The 21,317-nt window shown below is 42.6% G+C and overlaps 1 protein-coding gene across 1 annotated transcript in view; it reads right to left on the bottom strand.

The window, feature by feature from the left end:
- adgrd1 (adhesion G protein-coupled receptor D1) overlaps nt 1-21,317 on the bottom strand; it is a 43,323-nt gene that overhangs the window by 12,855 nt on the left and 9,151 nt on the right. Inside the window, exons 8-14 of the mRNA XM_030765935.1 lie at nt 21,113-21,125; nt 17,792-17,953; nt 17,463-17,502; nt 17,066-17,203; nt 15,533-15,640; nt 12,744-12,819; nt 11,485-11,626 (exon numbers count right to left, since the gene is read on the bottom strand). Of these exons, the coding sequence (XP_030621795.1) occupies nt 11,485-11,626; nt 12,744-12,819; nt 15,533-15,640; nt 17,066-17,203; nt 17,463-17,502; nt 17,792-17,953; nt 21,113-21,125 (679 nt within the window). The remainder of the gene's footprint in view (nt 1-11,484; nt 11,627-12,743; nt 12,820-15,532; nt 15,641-17,065; nt 17,204-17,462; nt 17,503-17,791; nt 17,954-21,112; nt 21,126-21,317) is intronic.

Here is a 21,317-nt window from a genome sequence, read left to right as displayed (position 1 = left end):
ATTCCCTAAGCCAAGTTGGTGTAATAGGATTAAGTGGGATGGAGATGTCTGTGTATTCGTGGGTGGAAAATTGTGAGAGTGCTATGTCAGGCTCGGCAGAGAAAGGGGGAGAGAGAGAGAGAGAGAGAGAGAGAGAGAGAGAGAGAGAGAGAGAGAGAGAGAAAGCATGAGCGAGACGCTGAGAAGAAAGCTTACGGACCACACCTCTGCCCGAGCCCTCCGGTCCTCCTCTCTCCTCCTGACCGTGCTGTGAAACAGACCAGCTCCTCAGACCTCCATGGAGAAGGGGCTCTGGTGTTAATGCTTACAGCATGTCTAACTGTGCATATAAAGCATTGCCGATTACAGGAGTGAAAATATTACTTCTCTGTGTATCACTGCTCTTCGGATAAAAATGGCATATTCAACCTCAACTTTTAGCTCTCTCACTTTTAGCAATTTAAGGCTTTTAAGGGGAACAGTGCCATGTATGAATCACACTGAAATTATATTTAGCTCACTAATATTATATTATTTCTGTCAACAAAGCACTAAATGTAGTGGTTAAAACGTGTCTATGCTGAGGATGAAAAGTTAATGAGCTCAACGGAGGACGCTGAATATAGCATCTCTCTCTCTCTCTCTCTCTCTCTCTCTCTCTCTCCCTCTTTCTTTCTCTCTCTCTCTCATAACACAGACTAATGCCACCCCCACAGATAAGTTTGACAGAATGAGCAGTGTGTTTGGATGGATAAAGCCGTGCTCATGCTCATCAGCCACGGTACCAGAGACTAGACAGGGAGCTCTCCCTCTGGCCTTGAGTCAGATTCCAACTGTGGAACCAAGAGGAGGGTGTGGTTCTTCACAGAACTCTTCTCTCTCTCTCTCTCTCTCTCTCTCTCTCTCTCTCTCTGGCTGTGGTTGTACCATTGTCTGAAAGAGGGTGAGTCTCTCTGAGATCCGATGAACATAGATGGATCTGGTTATGTGCCATGACTCCCCTGTGCCCTCCAGTGTTCAGTGCCCTGCCAGGGGAGTGTGTAGCACTCCAGCGCTTTATTAACAACAGAGGGCTAACAAAAGAACACAGAGCTCTATAGGGGAGCAAACAAGTCATCCAAGGAAAAAGGGAGAGGGAGGAAAAGCAGGATAACAAGAGGAAAAAGGACTCAGAGAGAGAAGAGAGAAACAGAGAGAGAGAGAGAGAGAGAGAGAGAAAGAGGGAGGACAGACAGAGAGAAAGGAGGAGAGAGAGAGAGAGAGAAAGAAAGAGGCAGAGAGAAGGAGAGAAGGTTATAGAAGGAGAAAGACTGAGGAGAGGAGGAGAGAAGGAAAGATCACGTTGACTGTCCTGAAGTGCGTGGCTGCATGGTGAATCTGAACATTTAAAGAGTAAAATTTGACTTTAACTTTCGTCACCTGAGAAGCTGGGTGTTATATAACTCTCCTTTGTGGTGTGAATATGTGTGTGTGTGTGTGTGTGTGAATGTGAATGTGTGTGTGTAGGGGCGTAAGGTGCCTGGGATATTTGGCAGATCGCTTGAACTCATTCTCACCGACTTACTACATGACAGCGGATTGTGTAAGCACACCTGGGAGGCATTCGGCGACCGCCACTGGCATGTGCTAGTAATTAAATCCAGAATTGTCTCTGCTATCCGTCGTCACGACGATGGAATGACCTCTACTGCCCACACTGCCAAATGGTATTGGCAGACCTGTTCCTCATTGGTCAGTTTGTTTCATTCCAAGCATATGCCAAGTTCCAATTTGTTGCTGTCACAAAGGGGGCGGATGCAGAGTATGACAGAAAATATGTGGTAGCGGTGAACAAAAATTTCGAGAACGAACAACTGTCTGGGAGAAAAACTTAGACCTCAGACACTCCTGCAGATCAAATTTACATTTTTTTTTTATAGAGGTGTTTTGAGGTTAAAACAGAGACTTATCTGAACAATTGAAATGCTTGCAACAAACCGTCTGTTCTTGTTAGGTCTGTTTATAGGACATTTGTCATTTTTATCACATAATTCACCCAAATAACGCTCACTCGTACATTATATTTTGATTTCTCTTGTTAAATTTGACAAATTTAATTTCCCTGTATTACAACAGTATTGTTTGGCTCTGCTTGAACCAGTTTCAAATCTACCACAGTATTCACACTGGTGTGCCAAACTTTCTCTTTAATTCAGATTCCCTTCACACACATCTGATTACTTTCACCGCTGTGACAATCACATCTCTCTCTCTCTCTCTCTCTCTCTCTCTCTCTCTAACTCTCAGAGAACATTACATGTCTGTAAGAAGCAGAGTTGAGTCAAATGTGCAGACAGATTAATACAAAATAACGGGACCTGGTTCAAGTACTCTTGAAAGATTTCCTTTCCTTTGTGCAGTTTTCCCGTGAGACCTCAAATTCGAGGACAGAATGAGTCAAAGCCAAAGGAAACCAAACTGACCCCACCTAAATTGTTCATGTGGAGCCTTTATCCGATTTCTTTCACCGAAGTGACGCTGCGAGGAACTGAATCTAATGGGAACGATGGGAATGTTCGAGATCTCATTTCTAACACGCCCGCTGATACAGGCGTCGTGGGACGTCTAGACACACACATACACGCATAGACTCTGACACACTCACATCACTCTCAACACACCCTCTGACACACACCCTCTGACACACACACACAAACATACACTGGTGTTGGTTTATAGAGGTATGCCAGCTGTGTGCTGTTTGGCTCTGGGTGTATTTTAAGGCCTGTGGAGTCTAAATAAAGTGTGTGGTTTGGTTTAGGTTTAGGAGACTGTAACCCAAAGTCTAAAAGAGAAGAGAAATGAAGACAAGAAGCTCATAGTGTCCACTTGTTCATTCTGTCCACACTTTTCCAATAGTGCAACGTAACCGAGCCCAGATATTGGCAGGGCCGCGATTCAATCAGTGTCTACCCCGAAGCCCAAGTGGGACGCAAGACTAATGAACCTGTCTCTTTGATGAAAGGGGGGGAGGGGGGGGCAGCGTTGGCATTATAGACTGTCAGAACTTTTGACAGAAATCCGTTCCAACAGTTTACCCGAGACGTGACGCATTTCCCGACGTCAGTAAGGCACATCCGTCGATGTTGCGATGGGCAGACTTTTCGGTAGCGGTTTAATTGTGCTTGCCAGTTGCATCCTGCAGCATTTCAACAAACTTTTAGACAAACTTTTGGCTTAGACCAATGATTTAAATGCCGCTGCTAGCGGAGGAAGTTAAGATGAAGTCGGAGAGAGGAGATTCCTGACTCATACTTGGTTCCACATGGGGACTAGTCAGTACTGGAATGTTCAAAAGTCTAAACAGTTGCAGGCATAAAAGCAACTATGACCACTTGTCAATCAAAATTCAATTACTCTGTCTTTTCATCTTTGAGTTTGTGTAAACAAGAGCAAAAAAAAAAAAAAACGAACTAGTTTGAGTGATGGGCTGGCCTTTGTAATGTTATGTAACAGTCGACAAAGACCAGTCACGTGTACAGTTGGTCCGGGAAACATTTAAGGACGACAAAATTGAACTGGACAGGTTTTTTTTCCCAGTTTTGTTTTTTGTGTGTGTGTGTGTGTGTGTGAGAGAGAGAGAGAGAACCTGGGGCATAACTCGGGGGGAGGGGGGGGGGCACTTTCTACGTTCCCATTTTCTCCGGTGTTCTCCGCGACTGACTAATCTTTCAGAAACGAGGCTTCATTTTACCTCATGTTGTTCTAACAAATTCAATCCATGTAGAATACATTTAGAGTGATGTGAAAACTGCAGAGGCCAAGTGTATTTGTGTGTCAGTCATTCATGATAAGGAGAGAAGTGCTGTATAAATCGTGGCTAATAAAAACACTCAAATCATATTATATCATTTATCGAGTCTGAGAGCGGTCTAAGGGTTAGATCATCACCCTGAGGGAGACTGCATCTTTGTGTCGCACGTAAAGTCCACGGAAACACACGCACACGTATGACGTACGCCCGAACTAAAAACAAAAGTGCGAGCGCATATGCGGTAAATTTTGAGTCACTGAGGTCGACAGACAAACGCGTACACGTGCGCACACGCACACGCACCGAGATGTAAGTTCTTACAGATAGGGCCAAGGAAACATTAGAGCAGATAGTTGTCTGGAGTGTGAAGAAAAACACACAGGCCGGTCACACACCAGAGGTCAGACGGCTTTTTACAGGTTCTCTGAAACACTGAGAGGTATGGGAATAGTCTGGCCGAACACAAGCACGTATTAGACCATTAGAGCTGTTAACCAACACGAAAGCATGACAGAGAACAGCTGCAAAACTCAGTCCAGCTCTTTTAATGACATCAAGCTGGACATGACCCTATGGGCCAATTTTCAGGTATCGCTACCAGGTGCTTAGGAATATAGAAAAAAAAGAGAGAAAGAGAGAGAGAGAGAGAGAAAACAGCAGACCATGAACTCAATGGGTACTGTGCGTATTTCAACGGACTGGGTCCGATCCCTAATACCCATGCATTGCTCTTTCATATTGTGTCCTTTTTTTTCCTTAATTTATGCAACAAAAATGACTGAAATTTTTAATAAGACTAAATTTCTTGAAGCAGTACCAAGCAAACATCACATGAATGCCTTAGAGAGTCCTTATGAAAAGTGCAGTCTATCATGTGAATTGAGAGAACAAAGTCACAAGGCAAGAGAATGCTGTAGGAGGAACAGGGACTGAGCCTGGTCATTCAAATGCTTTAAATACTTACATGACCCAGGTCTGGAAAACAGATAGGGTCAAATTCACTTAAGCGTTCAGCTTATACAGAAGCAATAGGCAGAAGCAATAGGCCTTGCGTACAAAAAAAAAAAAAAAAAAAAAATCAATGCCGTTGCCCGTAATTGGTCAATGCACTGCACACAAGTCATTAATCAAGATACAGTTTGTGAGAACAAGGCTTTGGACGATCTCTTTGGGACATGAATAGGGGGTTTGTAGTCATGCGTACACACTGTTCATTCACAAATCTTTCCCATGGAAAAAAGAGAGAGAGAGAGAGGGACAGAGAGAGAAGGGAGACATTTCACAAATAGAAAACCGTGCCTCTAAACCGTGTCTCTAACCGAAGCACTGACTACGTGATGTGGAGGCGTAGGACGACATGCTATCCGCTACTTTAAGCTATGTAAGACGGGCAAACGCCAGACCTCCATCTGCTATTGATCATACAACGCAACTCGACCGAAAGACGAGCGAGAGCGAGAGAGTGAGAGAGAGTTGCTTTCATAATACTGTTGGGTGTGGAGAGGGGGATATAAAAAGACTTTGGCTGTATGGACTTGAGATTGTGGCCAAAAGCCCCCCCACCCTTAAAAAAATCCCTCTGACAGATAACACACAACCTAACCCAACGAAAAATGACTGGCTATCACATCTAAGTGTGACTGCCCAGCCAAGACCAACTCCTCTTTGACTTCTTTATGCCTGCACTGGTTCACTCCATCTTTGATGTTCGATTTCCATTGGACCTTTCCTGGTAATTTGGGGTGTAGTTAAGCTGCCACGAAACACAGGAAAAATTATATATAAAGTTTAGATCAGATACACATGTAGGATTATTATAATACACGCACACACACAGACACACACGCACACACCTGTAACGGATACATGGAAAGTTGAGGAAGGGTGAGGGCGAGGCCCATGAAAAAGAGAACGGTCAAGACAGTGTTTTTTCTTCTTTTGCCCTGTGTGTTGCTGGGAAAAGGCAGAAATACTGTACGAGGACGCCGGTAGCGTTTCGCTGGTCAAGGACAGCGAGAGAACAGCCCGAACAAAGATGAAACAGAACCAAAAATCTCAAAGCAAAAGCAGGAGGGGAGAGGATACGTGTAGAAAATGTTTTTACTGGCTGAGCGCACGCTGATTATTGCCCAAACACTAAAATGTGTTGAGTTGCGTGCCCGGGAGATTAAAATGGGAAGGGATTCATTATTAATTTTATATTTTTGAGAAATCGCGCCGGGGGGAGTGCGATTCGGGTACGTTTACACGAGATCTACAGAACTTATCTCTGCGTCGGATCGCAGTATCAAGCTCAGAAATACTGAGGCGTTACAATAAACCGCCATGTGCGATGTCTGTTATTACGTTGTAATTACATAAAGTACACGACTTGTCATTACATATCAACATTGGTACAAACCTAAACATAAAGACAAAACAAAGGAACTTTGATTGTGCAAATATTTAAAAAAAAACAAAACATATATATATATATATATATATATATATATATAGAGGTCATCCAATTAGAACTCAGAGGCACGGAGCCACACACATACATACACACGTGCGCGCGTGCATGGCTTCCATGGCCTCTGTTGTGTTGTGTTCACTTTTGTGAGGCTTTATTAGGCTATAAAGGCAGTTAGGGCTTGTCAAAAAAGTGTTTTTTAATCCCTTTCGGTTTGACACTAAGCAGCGCCGACGTTCCTAATGACCTCATTCTTTCCATTCTTTCACCTCATACCATCAATATGATGCTGCTTCCAGCACCGTGAAAAAGAGAGGGAAGAGAGAGAGAGAGAGAGAGAGAGAGAGAGGGAAGAAGTGATGGAGAAGGAGGACAAGAGGAAGGACAGGCAGCAGAAGAATCCGTGAAGAAAGGAGAGGACAGGAGAGGGGAAGGGAGGAGAGGAGAGGGCAACAGCTTGTTTTCTTTTCTGTTTATATTAATGTTTAACTTCTCTCCCTCCCCCTCTCTCTCTCTCTCCCTCTCTCTCTCTCTCTCTGCAACTGTCCAACAGTAATAAATCAACACGGGAGCCAAAAACAGTCATCGCACACACACACACACACACACACACATATATAAAAAGACATACACACATAAGCAAATAGACATATGTACATACACACCCATACACACACACACACACACACACACACACAAACAGGAGTCAGAGATTACCAGTAACAGGACAACAGCAGTGTGAGAACAAGCTGCCTTTTCCTCATTACTCCCTGATAACACTCTTGCCTGTCCAGACCAGTCCACATACACACTCGCATGCACACACATACACACACACGCACATACACACACACACGCACACATACACACACGCAGTCCCAATGACCTCAGAACGTGGCTATCTTGTTGGACATGGCTGAATGAATAACTGATGTATCAGTCATGTCTTTGAAAACAAACTTGGTGGATGTTTGGCCATGTCTGCAGCAGAGAGTATCACACTACCTCATTAGTAATACCAAGGCTGACTCACACCAGCGGGTGGTTCAACACACACCAGTTTTCTGTGATACAGGACACAGGCAGGCTGGCAGATTGCGAGGACACCGAAACCCATCTGTCTGCAGCTGGACGACATCGGGACCAAATTCTTCAAAACCGTCACTACCAGTCACGCGACAGAATCAAGATAATTCTGAGAGTGCAGTTTCGCTCAGGTGCCTGAGCGATAGGTTGGATTATTATAGCTGCTGTCTGTGATAAGACTTTTCCGTTTTGTGTTCCCGTGGCCGGGTCAGACACGGGCCAATGTGTCACAGGACGGTCGGGGAGTTAATAGTTTACAGAACTCTGTTCCCGTTGCCATAGTAACCGGAACATCCGTCCGGGGGGGGGGGGGGGGGGGGGGTTAGGTTGAAAGATGACAGCCGCGCTCTCTCCTGATAAAAAAAGACCCAGAGACAGCATTAGTCATCTCAGAGTTCTCCTTTCCTCTCCTCTCCTCTCCACCCCATCCCCACTGTCTTGCCACACAAACACAGAGCGGTTGTGTACAAATCATTTCCCATGGAGTTACGCGGGGACCGTGGGACTCAGGACGGCGGCTGTTTTTTTTTTTTCGGTGCGTCTTGGACCGGCCGTAAAGAGCATGGCACACAATGACTGGAAAGGTCTCTCCCTTGTCTCTCTCCATCGCAATTTGGAGGAGGAGGAGGAGAGAAAAAAAAGAGCCCAGAGTATCCCGCTGCTTTTGAAGGCTAAAGAATTCCGAAAATAGTCCGTCACTCTTGGCGGCATGGATGTGTTCGCCCGGTATCGCAGGAGACGCGCATTAGCGCTCTGCTTTTTTTTTTTTCACTCTTGCTTAACGTCAAAATAGCACTACCGACCCGCTCGGCCTCCTGTGACTTATCAGCTTTCCGTAATCTCAGAAATGTCTCGAGTGAAAAGATAAGCCTCTCACAGACATAATAAATAAGAAGTGAAAAATTGAGGCAGGGCTAAAAATGAAAAAGCAACATGGAGTTCGCTTAACGTCATTTCTAAAAATGCTATGGGCCGTTTTTTTTTTTTTTTTTGTAACTCTGCGTTAACGTGAGGTTAACAAAATATCCATAAAACCTGCGTCGGATAATTATAAGTCTGCATGACAGTTGAACCGCTTTTATAAATGGTAGGAAAATACAAAGCTCTATTGCAGTCAAAATTAAAATCCCGAAATAGTCCAAACACCAATATGTCACCATAAATACCAGCACAAGAAGGAGGAGCTTCTGAAAACCAGGATGGAACTTCACTGGCAAAAAGTTTTGGATCCCAATGACAAAGCGAGATTCAATCATAGGATATTCTCCTTCAATCTCTTGCTCACATAATGGAGTCTCTTGGCAAATATTGAGCGTTTTTGGACCGTTTCTCCATATAGTTTCAAAGGAGTCTGACCCACACACGGAGAGGAGAGTCTATTCAAACGGATATGATAACCATATCACTGGCACCGACCCAGGCAACCACAGCGTAAACATCCCTAACAGTGCCACGAGGAGGCAAAGAAAACCAGGTCACCATGGTAACATACATGCCAATGTGGTTCTAATTTACATTCTTTATGGCGCCTTTACAGAGAGTGAAGAGAGAGAGAGAGAGAGACAGAGAGAGAGAGAGACAGAGAGAGAGAGAAAAAAAACCCCCAAAGTATTGCTTTTCGAGTGGTGATTCAACTTAATGAAGGGTGAATATTTGCTGCCTTGGAAGTGCTTGTTTTGGAAGAGAAAATGATTCCGGCTTGAGTCCATTTTGTTAGATGTTGATGGAACAAGAGTAACTTCGAGAAAAAAAAACGACAAAAAAAAAAAACAAAAAAAAAACCCACGAGTTTGATCTTTACTCGTATCGCACGGAAGCTTTACGTAACTTTTGACATTTTAGAAAACTGTCAAATTTCGGTCAGATGATGGATTTAGTGTAATCGCACAGTGTGTTATTTACAGTAAAAGGCTAAACCATTGACCACAGTGAACGCCCAGTTTTCTCTTTCTCTCTCTCTTCCTCTTGCTTTTCAGACTTTATGGAATCCCAAACACGTTTTATTCGTTAACTCGCATCACTGCCTTCTCTCTCAATTTTTTTTTTTTTTTTCAATTTTTAGAAGCAGTTCCCATGGAAATCTGGCAAGTCGACATGTGCTCTTGGTCAATTTCAGCTGCAGCATGCGCGAAATATGCTCTTCATTAAATAAAACAATTTTTCTTTTTTTTTTTTTTGCCCTTTCAAAGAATCCCAAAATGTCAGCAAGTTTGAATGTCCACAATTTCTAATGTTTTAGCACACTACATATTTCGTTTAATGGTGATGGAAGGGGACACAGAGGTGTGGTCGTGTAACAGTACGTTCACACTGAGAGCAGCGAGAGCGTCAAGATTCGCCCAAACCTCCCTGCCAACGACGCTGTTGAACACTGTTGACGCTCTGCCGTTGATGAAATAGGCGGGTACAAGTTCCTTCGGAAAGCTTGGTTATGCAAATGTTTTTAAAGGGGCTATAAAGCAAACAAACAGGTCGGGCGGTATCTTTGTGCTGACTGACCACCAGTAGGCTATAAGTTAACCTTATGAGATATTTTAAATGTGAAGGTGCGAAATCGACCGATGACAGAAATAAATAAACAATGCTAATTACATATTTCGTAACAAAATTAACTAATGAAAAACACTACTTAAAAGCTTTTTGTTGTTGTGTGTCTTTTGTGTTAATGATAGGCTAGGTCAAATTCCAGCATGGAGTTTATAGGACACGTTTACTAGCCTTGGTCTTTAATTAACACTAACGTTTGTGCATAACCTACATTACAGTACAACATGGGGAAACCCACCACCGATATAATCAGTTTCTCCTCCATTTTGCTTAGGACCAAAAGTTTTGTGGGAACAATGGTTTATACTGTTGTGTTCTCAACAATTCTCTAGAGCGGAACACTTCCAAGTTTCTATTGGTTGCCGCCCAACCGCGCCATATCTCATTACCATAAAGTTAACCGAACTTCAACTGTATTTTGATGCCCAAACCACCCTCGCCGCGACGCCCTTTGCCGCGACGCTCTTCGCCGCTTAAAGACGCTGGCTCTCATTGAAAATTAATGACTTCCGGTCACTTTGACGCTCTCGCCGCGCTCAGTGTGAACGTACAGTAACCCTAAACAGGCTTGCATAGTTTGTCCTGTGGACAATTTACATTCGATCCTCGAGTTGCCTTTTGTCTATAGAGATATATATGACAGATTTATATGATATTATAAATAATATAATTAAGGTAACATATATATTACATGGTATATAAGCTACTGTAATGTAATGATGCTGATGTAGGTTTATTTATATGTTATAAAGTTTGCTTTTAAAATAGGCCTTTACCTCTTGTTTAAATGTCGTACGAGAAAACAAGGCGTCACATAACCGACCTGTCCCAAGCGGGTCTTGAACCCAGCACTTCAGGGTTGACTGTCAGATGCCTGAACTAAAAGTATGTGTAACCAGCTCGTTCGCTCAGCTGCCCTTTTGAGGCTGAGTGAGAGAGGTTTCCTTTGGCTCTGGTTTTGATTGGCTAACCCTTGTTACACGCTACACAGGCAACACACGCTATACACGAGTGCGTTAGTCCCCAGACGAAGAGCCGCTTTAATTGAAATAACAGAATTTCATTCTTTCAATTTCACCGGCACAACATTTGTCATAACGGCGTAACCTGAAGATCGTGACCAACTTACATCGCTCACGGCTCTGCATTTGTCATTGTTCGCTGCTTGCTTTGGTCGAACAAGTCGATGATACGATACTTAAAAAATTCTGTGTTTTCTTAGCTCAAATATCAGTCGCAGACAGTGGTTCTGTTTCTAATTTTCTAACTGGAGATGCGTTTTTTTTTTTTTAGTTGGGGGCTAAGGGATTTTAAAGGTCCAAATCAAATGCTTATCAAGACGCAGTCTGGACTTAATCCTGAACTAACTGGTGGCACTTACGCCACAGACAGCTCTTTAATGGTTACATGCTTGGTTCGCATCCTGCTGGTCTTGGAAGTCACTTTCGATAAAAGCGTCTGCTGAATGACTAAATGTAAATGTGAGTAAATCTGACAGTCTAGCTACATTTTGGGATGACATTTTCGCTGACAGTTTGGTTGACGATGAGTTATTTAAAAGAAACCCAAAAAAAACCCAAAACCCCAAAAAACAATATTAAGTGGTAAAAGATGAGCAGACTCTTACCAGCTGGTGGGTCAGGACGATTTTGATAAGTGGTTCTCCAGACAGATTCAGTGATAGGGCAGGTGATGGCTCCACTTTCAGAGAGATAAGATAACTGGCCACCTGGATTTTATGCTCTTTAAAATTCGCTGCTTCGTTTATCCTGTAAGACACACAGAAAAAAAAACTACTGTTTCAAATGACGCTCTGTCATATTTATTCACTTTATTCACTAACACTCTTATCCGGAGGGAGCACACAATTATTACTGTCCTGGAGGGCCGGGGTCCTGCTGTTTTTCTTGTAGACCAACTAAATAGAATCTCTGTTGGCTGAGGAGTGTCCACACCTGTTTTCAAGGTGAAAATCAACAGGTAACTAAGAGGTGAAAACAAAAATCAGCAGGACCCCGGCCCTCCAGGACTGGAGTTTGACACCCCTGCACTACACCATTACATACCCAACTTGGGGGGGGAGGGGGGGGGGGGGTGGTAGAAATCTTTTGGAGAGCCATCATATTTTCTCCTGTAACACACACTCTACTATAACAGACACTTTACCCTCATGTTATAAAAACACACTAAAGTCTCACTCCACTTAAGACCGAATCATTCTGGAAATGTATATTTACATTATTTAAGTACTGTACATTAGATGAATAATGGACCCCACTCCAGCTGAATACCCAAGCACTCAAGTTTAAATGCCCCGTACATACACTGTGTATATATACAAAGTGCAGAGTAAGTATGATGCAGAGTGTGAGACTGGACTCATTTGAATGAGTAGCACTGTATGGATGATGTGTGTGCAGGGTCTGACAGATTATGCATGATGATTACTGTAAGAGAAAGAAAGCCAAGGCAACTCTGATCCATGTTTGATGGTGAGTTTTTGGTCCTCGTTTTTGGTCATAGGTGAACTTTTGTAGCCATAAAAGGTTGATTTTAATATGAAAAAACAAAAGGTATGTGATGGTATGTAGAGGTATGTGAAGCCGCAGCTGGAGATACTCATCGGCATAATACAATAAATACAGGAGTAAAAGTTAATCAGTCGTCAGTCATGAGAGGAAACTGGTCTTATCAGTGTGGTTAATGGATGGGCGTATCACACACAGCAGGCTAAGTGCTGAGATGAGAGACAGACAGAGAGGGTGATAAGGGCCTGCTATGAGGAACACCGTGTACCAGGGAAAACACACACACACACACACATACTCACACATATACACACAGACATACATACACACACACACACACACACAGACAGCTGACTACCTGGTTCGGAGTGGGCTGATCTTTTTGTAGTAGTTGTGCATCTTGTGGTAGAAAAGTCCCACTATGGTTGTTTGGGCTGGAGGACAAAGAGAGAGAGAGAGAGAGAGAGAGAGACTGAGAAATCATGAAATTCAAAGCAGTTAAATAATAGGATAATAGTGTGTGTGCATGTGTGTGTGTGTCTGTGTTACTTGTCATAATCAGAAGGGTTTGTTTATATTGATTTACTGACCGTTATAATCATCAGTGAATCTACAGAAGTACTGACTGACTCGTTTGTTGATGTAAATCATCGTTTGCTCGACCTCACCGAGAGAGACGGAGAGGTGCAAAGGGCACTGAAGAGTTCCAGAACACCGAACAGAGACGCAGGGTTGAAAAGGCGGTGAGAGGGGGAGGTAACGGAGGGAGTTATCAGTGAGTTAGGTTCGGGGAATGTAATGGGGGGTTGCTGAAATACACGCTAGGGGGTAAATTCATTAGCGCAAGCTTGTGGCTTTAGCCTGACACTAGAAAACTAATGGGAGAGTTGTTAGCTCACGTACGCCTGCGAGGGCATGGGGACCAGAACACACACGCCACACGAGTGTGTGAGGAATACGCGTAAATCACACCCCCGTCTCCCCTTTCCCCATTGAGACCCGCCCCCCCCCCCCCAAAAAAAAACAACACAATAACAAGGGGGGAAAAAAGAGACCAAAACATACTGAGGGACAAAAGGTCAGCCAGCGTGAACTCGCGCGTGATTCGAAACGACTCAAATACGCCGTACAGTGTTGGAGTTACAACAATCAGATAAATCAACCTAATTGTAAACGAACACAAGAAAACATTTATTGTGACTAGGGAACGTTAAAACGATACTGATTGCTGGAACCCGTTTTTAGAACGTGTACAACAAAGAGGAAATTAATGAAAATAATCATGAATCAAATCAACGTCAAATAAATCCAATACTCTCCGGATGAAACAAGAGAGTGTCTCTATTTGTGGTGTATTTAAGCAATGTTGACCATCTTCAGTATCAATTAATATGATTTAAATGGTAGATCTAATACTGTAAAGTGGATACTTATGGTGTACTACAATTCCTCATTGGCAATTTATTACCAGTGTAGTTAATGCATTGACACCTTACACTTCAAAGCAAAACATTGTAAATGAAGATCTATGGAGGTCAAAGCCATTTGGATCGATACATTACTTCATCTTCACCTTAAAAAGGTCGACAGATCCTAAAATATCCGACGTTCCACTTCTAGATTATTCCCGTAGATGATCTATGGCTGGCAACCTCACGAGATGAAAGGCAAAATCCTTTTTTTTTTTTTTTTCTTTTTTAACTTATTAAAGCTCACAAAAACGTTGCCCCATCAGAAACACAACCAAATCAAATCTGTTCCTGCTTTCCATGTGTTTAATTGGCTTGTAAAAACCCCTGCTTAGTTCCCTTAATGAAGTTCACCGTGTGTCCTGGGGTTCCCAACACAGTGCGCAGTATATAAATGGTTGCGTTAGCATTTATGTGCTTTTTTCTGATAATGAGCCTTTTATAGATTATTACAGAGCTGTATTCCAGGGTCTGATATGGTGTAGCCCAGTTCTGGCCCGGTTTGGGCCGAGGGGAGTTGACCCATTACGCAAAGTCAAACAAACAAGCGTTTTAATACCTTGAGTAATCATTGCCTCCGCAGTTTTTGCCTCAACATACGAACCACAATCACACCCTTCACCAAACGAGCTTAAACAAAAAAAAACCCAAAACAAAACAAAAAAGCCTTCCCCTGCTCCTTTGTCGTGTTCGTTTAACAGAGATAAGCTGCAAACTCACTCTTACAAAAAGGAGAATCAAGTCAAAAAAAGAAAAAACGGCCTGAAAACTAGAGCAGTAGGATAAGCTATCCTTTCTCTCTCTTTGTTTTTCAATTCTTTCATCACCTTACCTCTTTCTGTCATTCTATTCCCTCTCTTCTAAATACCTTTTCCTTTCTCTGTCAGTTGGTTTTCCTATCACTGTCCACCTACTCCTTTTTTCATGTTGTTCTTCCCTCCTTCTCTGCTCTCTCTCTCTCTTTCTCTCTCTGTCTCTCTCTCTCTCTCTCTCAGTCTCTTTGTTGGATACACACTCACAGAAAATTGTCAAGTGATTTTCCAAATATGCACCCCCCCCCTCTCTCTCTCTCACACACACACACACACACACACACACACATTCTCTCTCTCTTTCTCTCTCTCTCTCTCCCACTCTCTCTCTCTCTCTCTCTCTCTCACACACACACACACACACTCGCAGGCTCGTCTAGGGGGTTGAAGCATTTGATTGACAGGTGTAAGGTGAGTCCAGCAGTGAAGAATCAAAGCTGATTGCAGAGTGCTACATTCATCTGTCCTCCCCTGTTTCAGAGAAACGCCTGTCACTCACGCCATACCACTGCCTAATGATGAACTCATATCAGCCTCTCTCTCCAGCCATTTATACACTCTGTCGCCAACAAAAACAGGGAGAGAACCCAAAATGTAATCAGACGTGCGTGTTTGTGTGTATGTGTGCATGTATAAGTGTGTCTGTGTGAAAATGCATGCGTGTGTGTGTGTGTGTGTGTGTGTTTGTGTGAGAGAGCGAGAATGAATGCATATATGTGTGTGTGTGTGTGTGCGTATGTGTGTGTGAGAGAGAGAGAATGAACGTGTGTGTGTGTGTGTGTGTGTGTGTGTGTGTGTGTGTGTGAGAATGAATGCATGGGTGGGTGGGTCTGTGTGTGTGTGTATGGGTCTATGTTCACACTTACAATGCATGGTAAAAGCTTCTCCTGGAACAGAGATGTAGCTCTTCCCTTGCGTGGGGAACCTGAAGCTCTGTAGATTATAGTTCTGAGGAATTTTCATCAGTGAATAATCTGCAGAAGTCAACAGAGAAACCATAGTAATGGTTAGATTGCACATTATTAATGGGATCTGAGATGGGCTTTGAAGTGATATGAGTGGTGCAGTAAGGTCCAGTGGGGATGAGGTAAACTAATATTAAGTTGATCCTTCTACTTAAGCGGTGAGCGCTGATCCAACACTGTAAAAAATGTAAGTTTGGTTTATCTGAAAATTAGAAGGCAAATAACCTAACAGCTGTTTTCCAGTAAACTCATTTTTGGGCACCTATAGGTGTCCATAGATCAAAAAGTTGAAATTCATCAAAACCCCTCCCCTCAATTTTACCTTGACCTAACGTTGTGATTTCAACTGTGTTTTCACAGAGCCTGTGTTACTATGGCAACATGGTAGGACAAACACGACCACTTGTCAGCAGGTTTATTCCTATAAACAAATTACAAACAATTCATAACCCTGGCCCCATTTAAATCTTGACCTTAACCGCATGCTTGACCTTAATCTTTGCGGTAATCCTAAAAATGACACTTTTATTGTTTCCTCAAACTCGTCAAGACTGCTTGGATGAAATATGTTCGGAGCTTCCGAGTCTGTTTTCTTTCGTTCTGTTTATGTATTTTCCAGTCAAGCTTATGGTGTCTTACTCCCCAAACATAAGACTTATCAACAAGCCCCGGGATGATCACAGAACATAACCACTGTAGCAGAGAGAGAGAGGGAGAGAGAGAGAGAGGAAGAGGGAGGAAGAGAGAGAGAGGAAGAGGGAGAACAAGAGAGAGAGAGAGAGAGGGAGGGAGAGAGAGAGAGGGGGGGGGGCTGGAAAGAGGAAGAGGGAGAACAAGAAAGAGAGAGAGAGAGATACACAGGGTGGAACAACAGCATTCTAAGAGAGGATCAGTTTGGTGACTGTTGAACAAACAAGTGGGACACTTTTGGCTTTGAGATTAACATCTTGAGTTTGCATGTCATACGCTTGTTGGATTTCAGGTCTGCGTGAAGGGCCGAAAATAACTCTCGGGGTCGGAATGATTTAGTTACATATACATCCATACAGTGTGTTTTTCCTGGCACACTGAATTGTAACTAGACAATCTGTTAAGCTTTAAACACACAGCAAGCCCTCTCTCAACCCCTTCAGTTTCCCCTGGGAAACCCCTCTTGAATACTAATTGCACCTCCCTGACGCACATCCTCTATTCTACATCAAATTCATCCATACTGTATACGCTATATTTCTGTCAGTGATAAATCGTGTTTGCTCTTGGGACGAGAGTCGGTTTACTGATATTAGAAGAATCTTGAGCGGAGGCCTCAGAGAAGTTAGAGGTAATTGGCATCTATGTTTTTTTCAGTGGTTAATGGCGGCAAAAAATAGACAACATTGTCTTGTGCCGTGGTGTGTGTGTGTGTGTGTGTGTGTGTGTGAATGGTAAGTTGACCTGCCACATGGCTCTTTCCACCAATAGAGACGAGTGAGCTTGGGTCGCCCTCCAGCTTAGAGGCCATGTGGACCATTGCTTTATCCACCGTCTCTATCAGACCGCTGACCAATGGGATCCGCTGCTGTAAGACAAGCCATAGAGACGTCCCAGAATGAGAGGAAAACCTTACAGCGTAAACGAACAAAGGAAAATGAAATGAAACAAAACTCATTTGTTATTAAGCTCCATAAGACCGTGGATCCTGATTTTTTTTGCTTTTCTTGTCATCCCCTCGGTGCTGTACACATCTAGTGACAATGGCTTCGTGCAAAATTTGAAGCTCATCAGAAAAAAAATCAAAATAAAAATCAAAATCCCAGAATGCACTGCGGTACCTCGTCTTCCTCACGCCAGTCAGTGGAAGAGATCACCTCATCAACGCTGTTCAGCAGAGACTGAAAAACATGGAAAGAATGAAAACAAAGAGTAAAAATAAATCGTGTTTGTGTGTGTGTGTGTGTGTGTGTGTGTTCCTGTCCATCAGTCTTTGCTCTGCAGTCACAGTTGGAAACCTTTGTTTATATTAAGTGGCCTTATGACAATGTCCATTCTAAAAAGCACAATACATAAACAAACCGACATGCCTAAGAGAGAACCAAGCCTCGGTAAGCGCTGACCGACTGTTTTTTTTGTTGTTGTTTTTTTTTTTACCTTAGTTTTCAGTGTAAATCTGTGCGTGTTTACCTGTGTGAGGTTGTTGGCTGTGTTTTGGGGAAGAGTCTTGTTTGGTAAGTTGAATGGTAAAGACTTGAGAAGTCCTAGCATTGGCATTGACACCGGCTCTTGAAAATCCTGAGTGTCCTCTGACAAACTGGTGGTGAAGGGACGAAGAGATTCCGTGCTTGTCTGCAACATTAACACATACCGGAGAAGATATGAGACTGCTCCTTATACAGTTTTCTAGAGTTTTCTAGAGATTTCAAGGACTTTCCAGATTCTGCTAGAGCTCTGAAAGGGAACAGAGACGGAGCAGAAAAGCACTTCTGCGCACTTCGGACGAGGTTATCGGTACAGTTCTGTTGCGGTGCACGTACATGTGTATTCAATATCCAATCTTTTTTTTTTTCCATATCCTCAGACCCAGCCAAAACAATAGCTCCATAGGAGTTTGGATTGTTTGTCTTTACAGCTCGGAACTCCACCTCATTTCCTGGTGGGCAGTTGTATGTGTGTCGAGTGTGTGTGTGTCTGTGTGTGTGTGTGTGTGTGTCCAGGCGCATTCTGGTGTGTTAATTATGCCTTTGGGAGACATCACAGAGGATAGTTTCAGGCCTTGTAAAACAGAAACTGTAAAACTCAACCTCCCTTTCACCACAGAGAGATTGGGGAAGATCTGTCAGTACCATGAATGCCCAGCCAAAATTTACTGCCAGCCAAATGAACTCACCAAAGAGTCTCTGTAGATTACAGCAATGCTGTTTCTACACCCCTGCTATCTTTGTAAGCCAGCTCTCTTTCCAGTCCAACACTTCAGTACATCTTCTCAACATGGCTAGCTAATGATCCAATGTTTTTGGTGGGATAGGATAGCTACTGTTTTCTGTGACCGCTTAAATAAGGATAATTCAACGAAATGATTGGCTGAAACAGAGACAAACAGTGGCCCCTGGTTTCGGAGGGGCTGAGATATGACGTAATTCCACATGCGTTTAATAAAGAGTTTTCCAGTACAAACCCAAGGACAGCGTTCGAGTGTGTTTTACTCATATCTCACTCCACGATCTGTCTGCGTTTACGTATGTGGATCATTATCAGGAGCACACCCTACTATGATTCTACAATTAGTCGTAGTGTTTACAGTTCTCAATGTATAGTTTTCCGTTTCACATTCTTGACTTACGCAATCTCTTAGATAAACGCATTATTCTTAATGTATTGTCTCTAGCGTGTTAGAGTATATTTTTCTGTGTTACAGATTACTTGATAATGTGACAACCGAATGTACAAACAGTGATAAATCATTTTAACGTCTGAAGTAAAGGATTTACCGGAGTGTCTGCTGTCGTGGTAACCTCATGAGAAGCTTGCGTCGTTGTTGGAAAGCCCAAGTTTTCACCTGTAGTTGGGAAAATAAACAGAAAAAAGAAAACACGAATATATTATGACAAACGTTTTTTTTTTTTTTCCCTTAGAATTAAGACCTGTGCAAATAAAATTTCTAAGAAAAAAAAAATCCTTCGCAACCTCAGATCACATCCGATTGTAATCAGCTTTAGGATGGACAACAGTGTGGGCTTGATGTCCCTTTGCACGTAAAGCGCAAACAAGCTGTAACTGACACGTGAACCAACAAATAAACAAAAAACATTTCTTTTTTCTCACCAAGCCTTTTTCAAATACAAGCTTAGATCGTAACCCCTTACTGAAAATACCTAGACAATAACCGAAGAAGTGACATCGCTGAAAAACTATGTTTAAAAAAAAAACAAAAAACTGTTGACCTTTTTGGCATCGATTCAGGTACCGGTTTTCGGAGAAAATTCTTCACACCTGTTTGAGCGGCAAATTTGATACCTCTTCCTGCGTTGGCTATGGTCAGGAGCAGTTCCACAGTGGAACACAGATGGTCAATTAAAACGGGGGTAGTTTACGAGGCCCCTGGCAGGGCTGGCCACTCTATACTCCTCTGTTTCGCGGCCGTCATTATCTTGCACCGCTGCCAATGGCGTGGAGAACACCAAAAGGAAAAATAGTAAGGTTTTTGTCACTGGGGGATACAGTCAGTTTTTATCATTAAGTGGATGCAGTTTTTTTTTTTTTTTTTTTTTTAATTTTATTCAACAATGCGAGGAGAAACGCCAGCACTTACTGAGCCGAAGCCAACGCTTTTCCTCCTCTACCTTACTCTCCTTAACTGCTCCGAAAAAGAGAGAGAGCCAACCTGCCACTTATCTAGGATAATCTGTCAGCCAGATACATTCACAAATTGTCAATTTATGCTGGATTCATACATGTCTGCAGTGGAATCATTGCCTGCATTGTAATAGCACAAATATTCATGTCAACTCTGGACTCTTTTCTGACTTTGATTTTCTTATAAGTTCAAAACTTCTTTGTCACGTCAACTTTATACACACAAACAATTAAAGATGAAGAACTTAAATTTACAAAATAGCTCTTGGAAAGCTAGTGTTGTTTGCTGGATTTAAAAAAAAAAAAATCCTACAGAGCAGATCTCCCAGTGTGTAAATTATCTCTGGGAGCATGAAACAAACCCTGACACTCTTTGACACTGTTCCAAACTCACCAGTCTCACCAGTACGATAGCATATAAACAGTCTCAAACATGATTACACTCCGGTGAACTGGCCGCTAAGAAATACTTTTTCCAAATGGGTGTCAGTGTGCTCCGGGTTTTACCGACACAGTTTTAAGAAAAGATTTAATCAAGCAAGGTCCATTATGTAGAAACCAAAGCCTCAGTTATGCAGTGGGTAACCTAAAGCCCTTGACTCAATCCACCAGAACACAGTGTCAGTCTGATAAATTGAAGAGTTAAGGGATTATCGACCCGCCGTGCCTGCATACCGCTAGCTGAAAAATCGCCGACAGATTCACATGAACTTTTTTTAGTGTAAATATAAACAAAACACCATCGCTAGGTGCTCGAGACTCAGCCCTGTCTCCTTACATGGTTTCGGCTCTCAGAGCAGTCCCTCCCCTGGCACGAAATCCACAAGTATTCCAATTCACATCACTTCGCTGTCTTTTCTTTTGGAATAAATAGATGTGCTTTTTGAAAAGATGACAGGTTCGATATTTATGCCTGTCAGCTTTCTGGAAAGATATGATGGTGTTTGACTATGAAAGATTTTGAAGAAACATAGGAGCCTTTGCCAACTGACTGACTAAAGGAAGCATTTGAAATGGGTTGAAGTAAAAGATCAGCAAAGAGACAAATTCTTGAATCGAACTTTCTCTATCCTAAAACATTACTTTGTCATAAAGCTTTTTAGTTTATTCAGTGGACTCTTCAAACATGGTTAGAAAATTTAATAACAAAGCTAAGACGGCGTTTCTAAGTAACCAACCTAAAATAAAAAAAAAAAAGGAAAAAGAATTCTTACATCTCCAAAAAGAAAATACATATAAGGTAAAGATACGTGCTTCTCTTATAAACAGAGCAATAAAATAATGTCGTCTGTGCTAGAGCATGATAGTTTTAAGATAGAACTGTTTAAACCATTTAACATCTGATGATAGAATTTGA

This window comes from Chanos chanos, chromosome 1 (assembly GCF_902362185.1).
Source record: "Chanos chanos chromosome 1, fChaCha1.1, whole genome shotgun sequence".
Lineage (NCBI taxonomy): Eukaryota > Metazoa > Chordata > Actinopteri > Gonorynchiformes > Chanidae > Chanos > Chanos chanos.
This window is presented reverse-complemented; position numbering and strand designations above follow the sequence as displayed.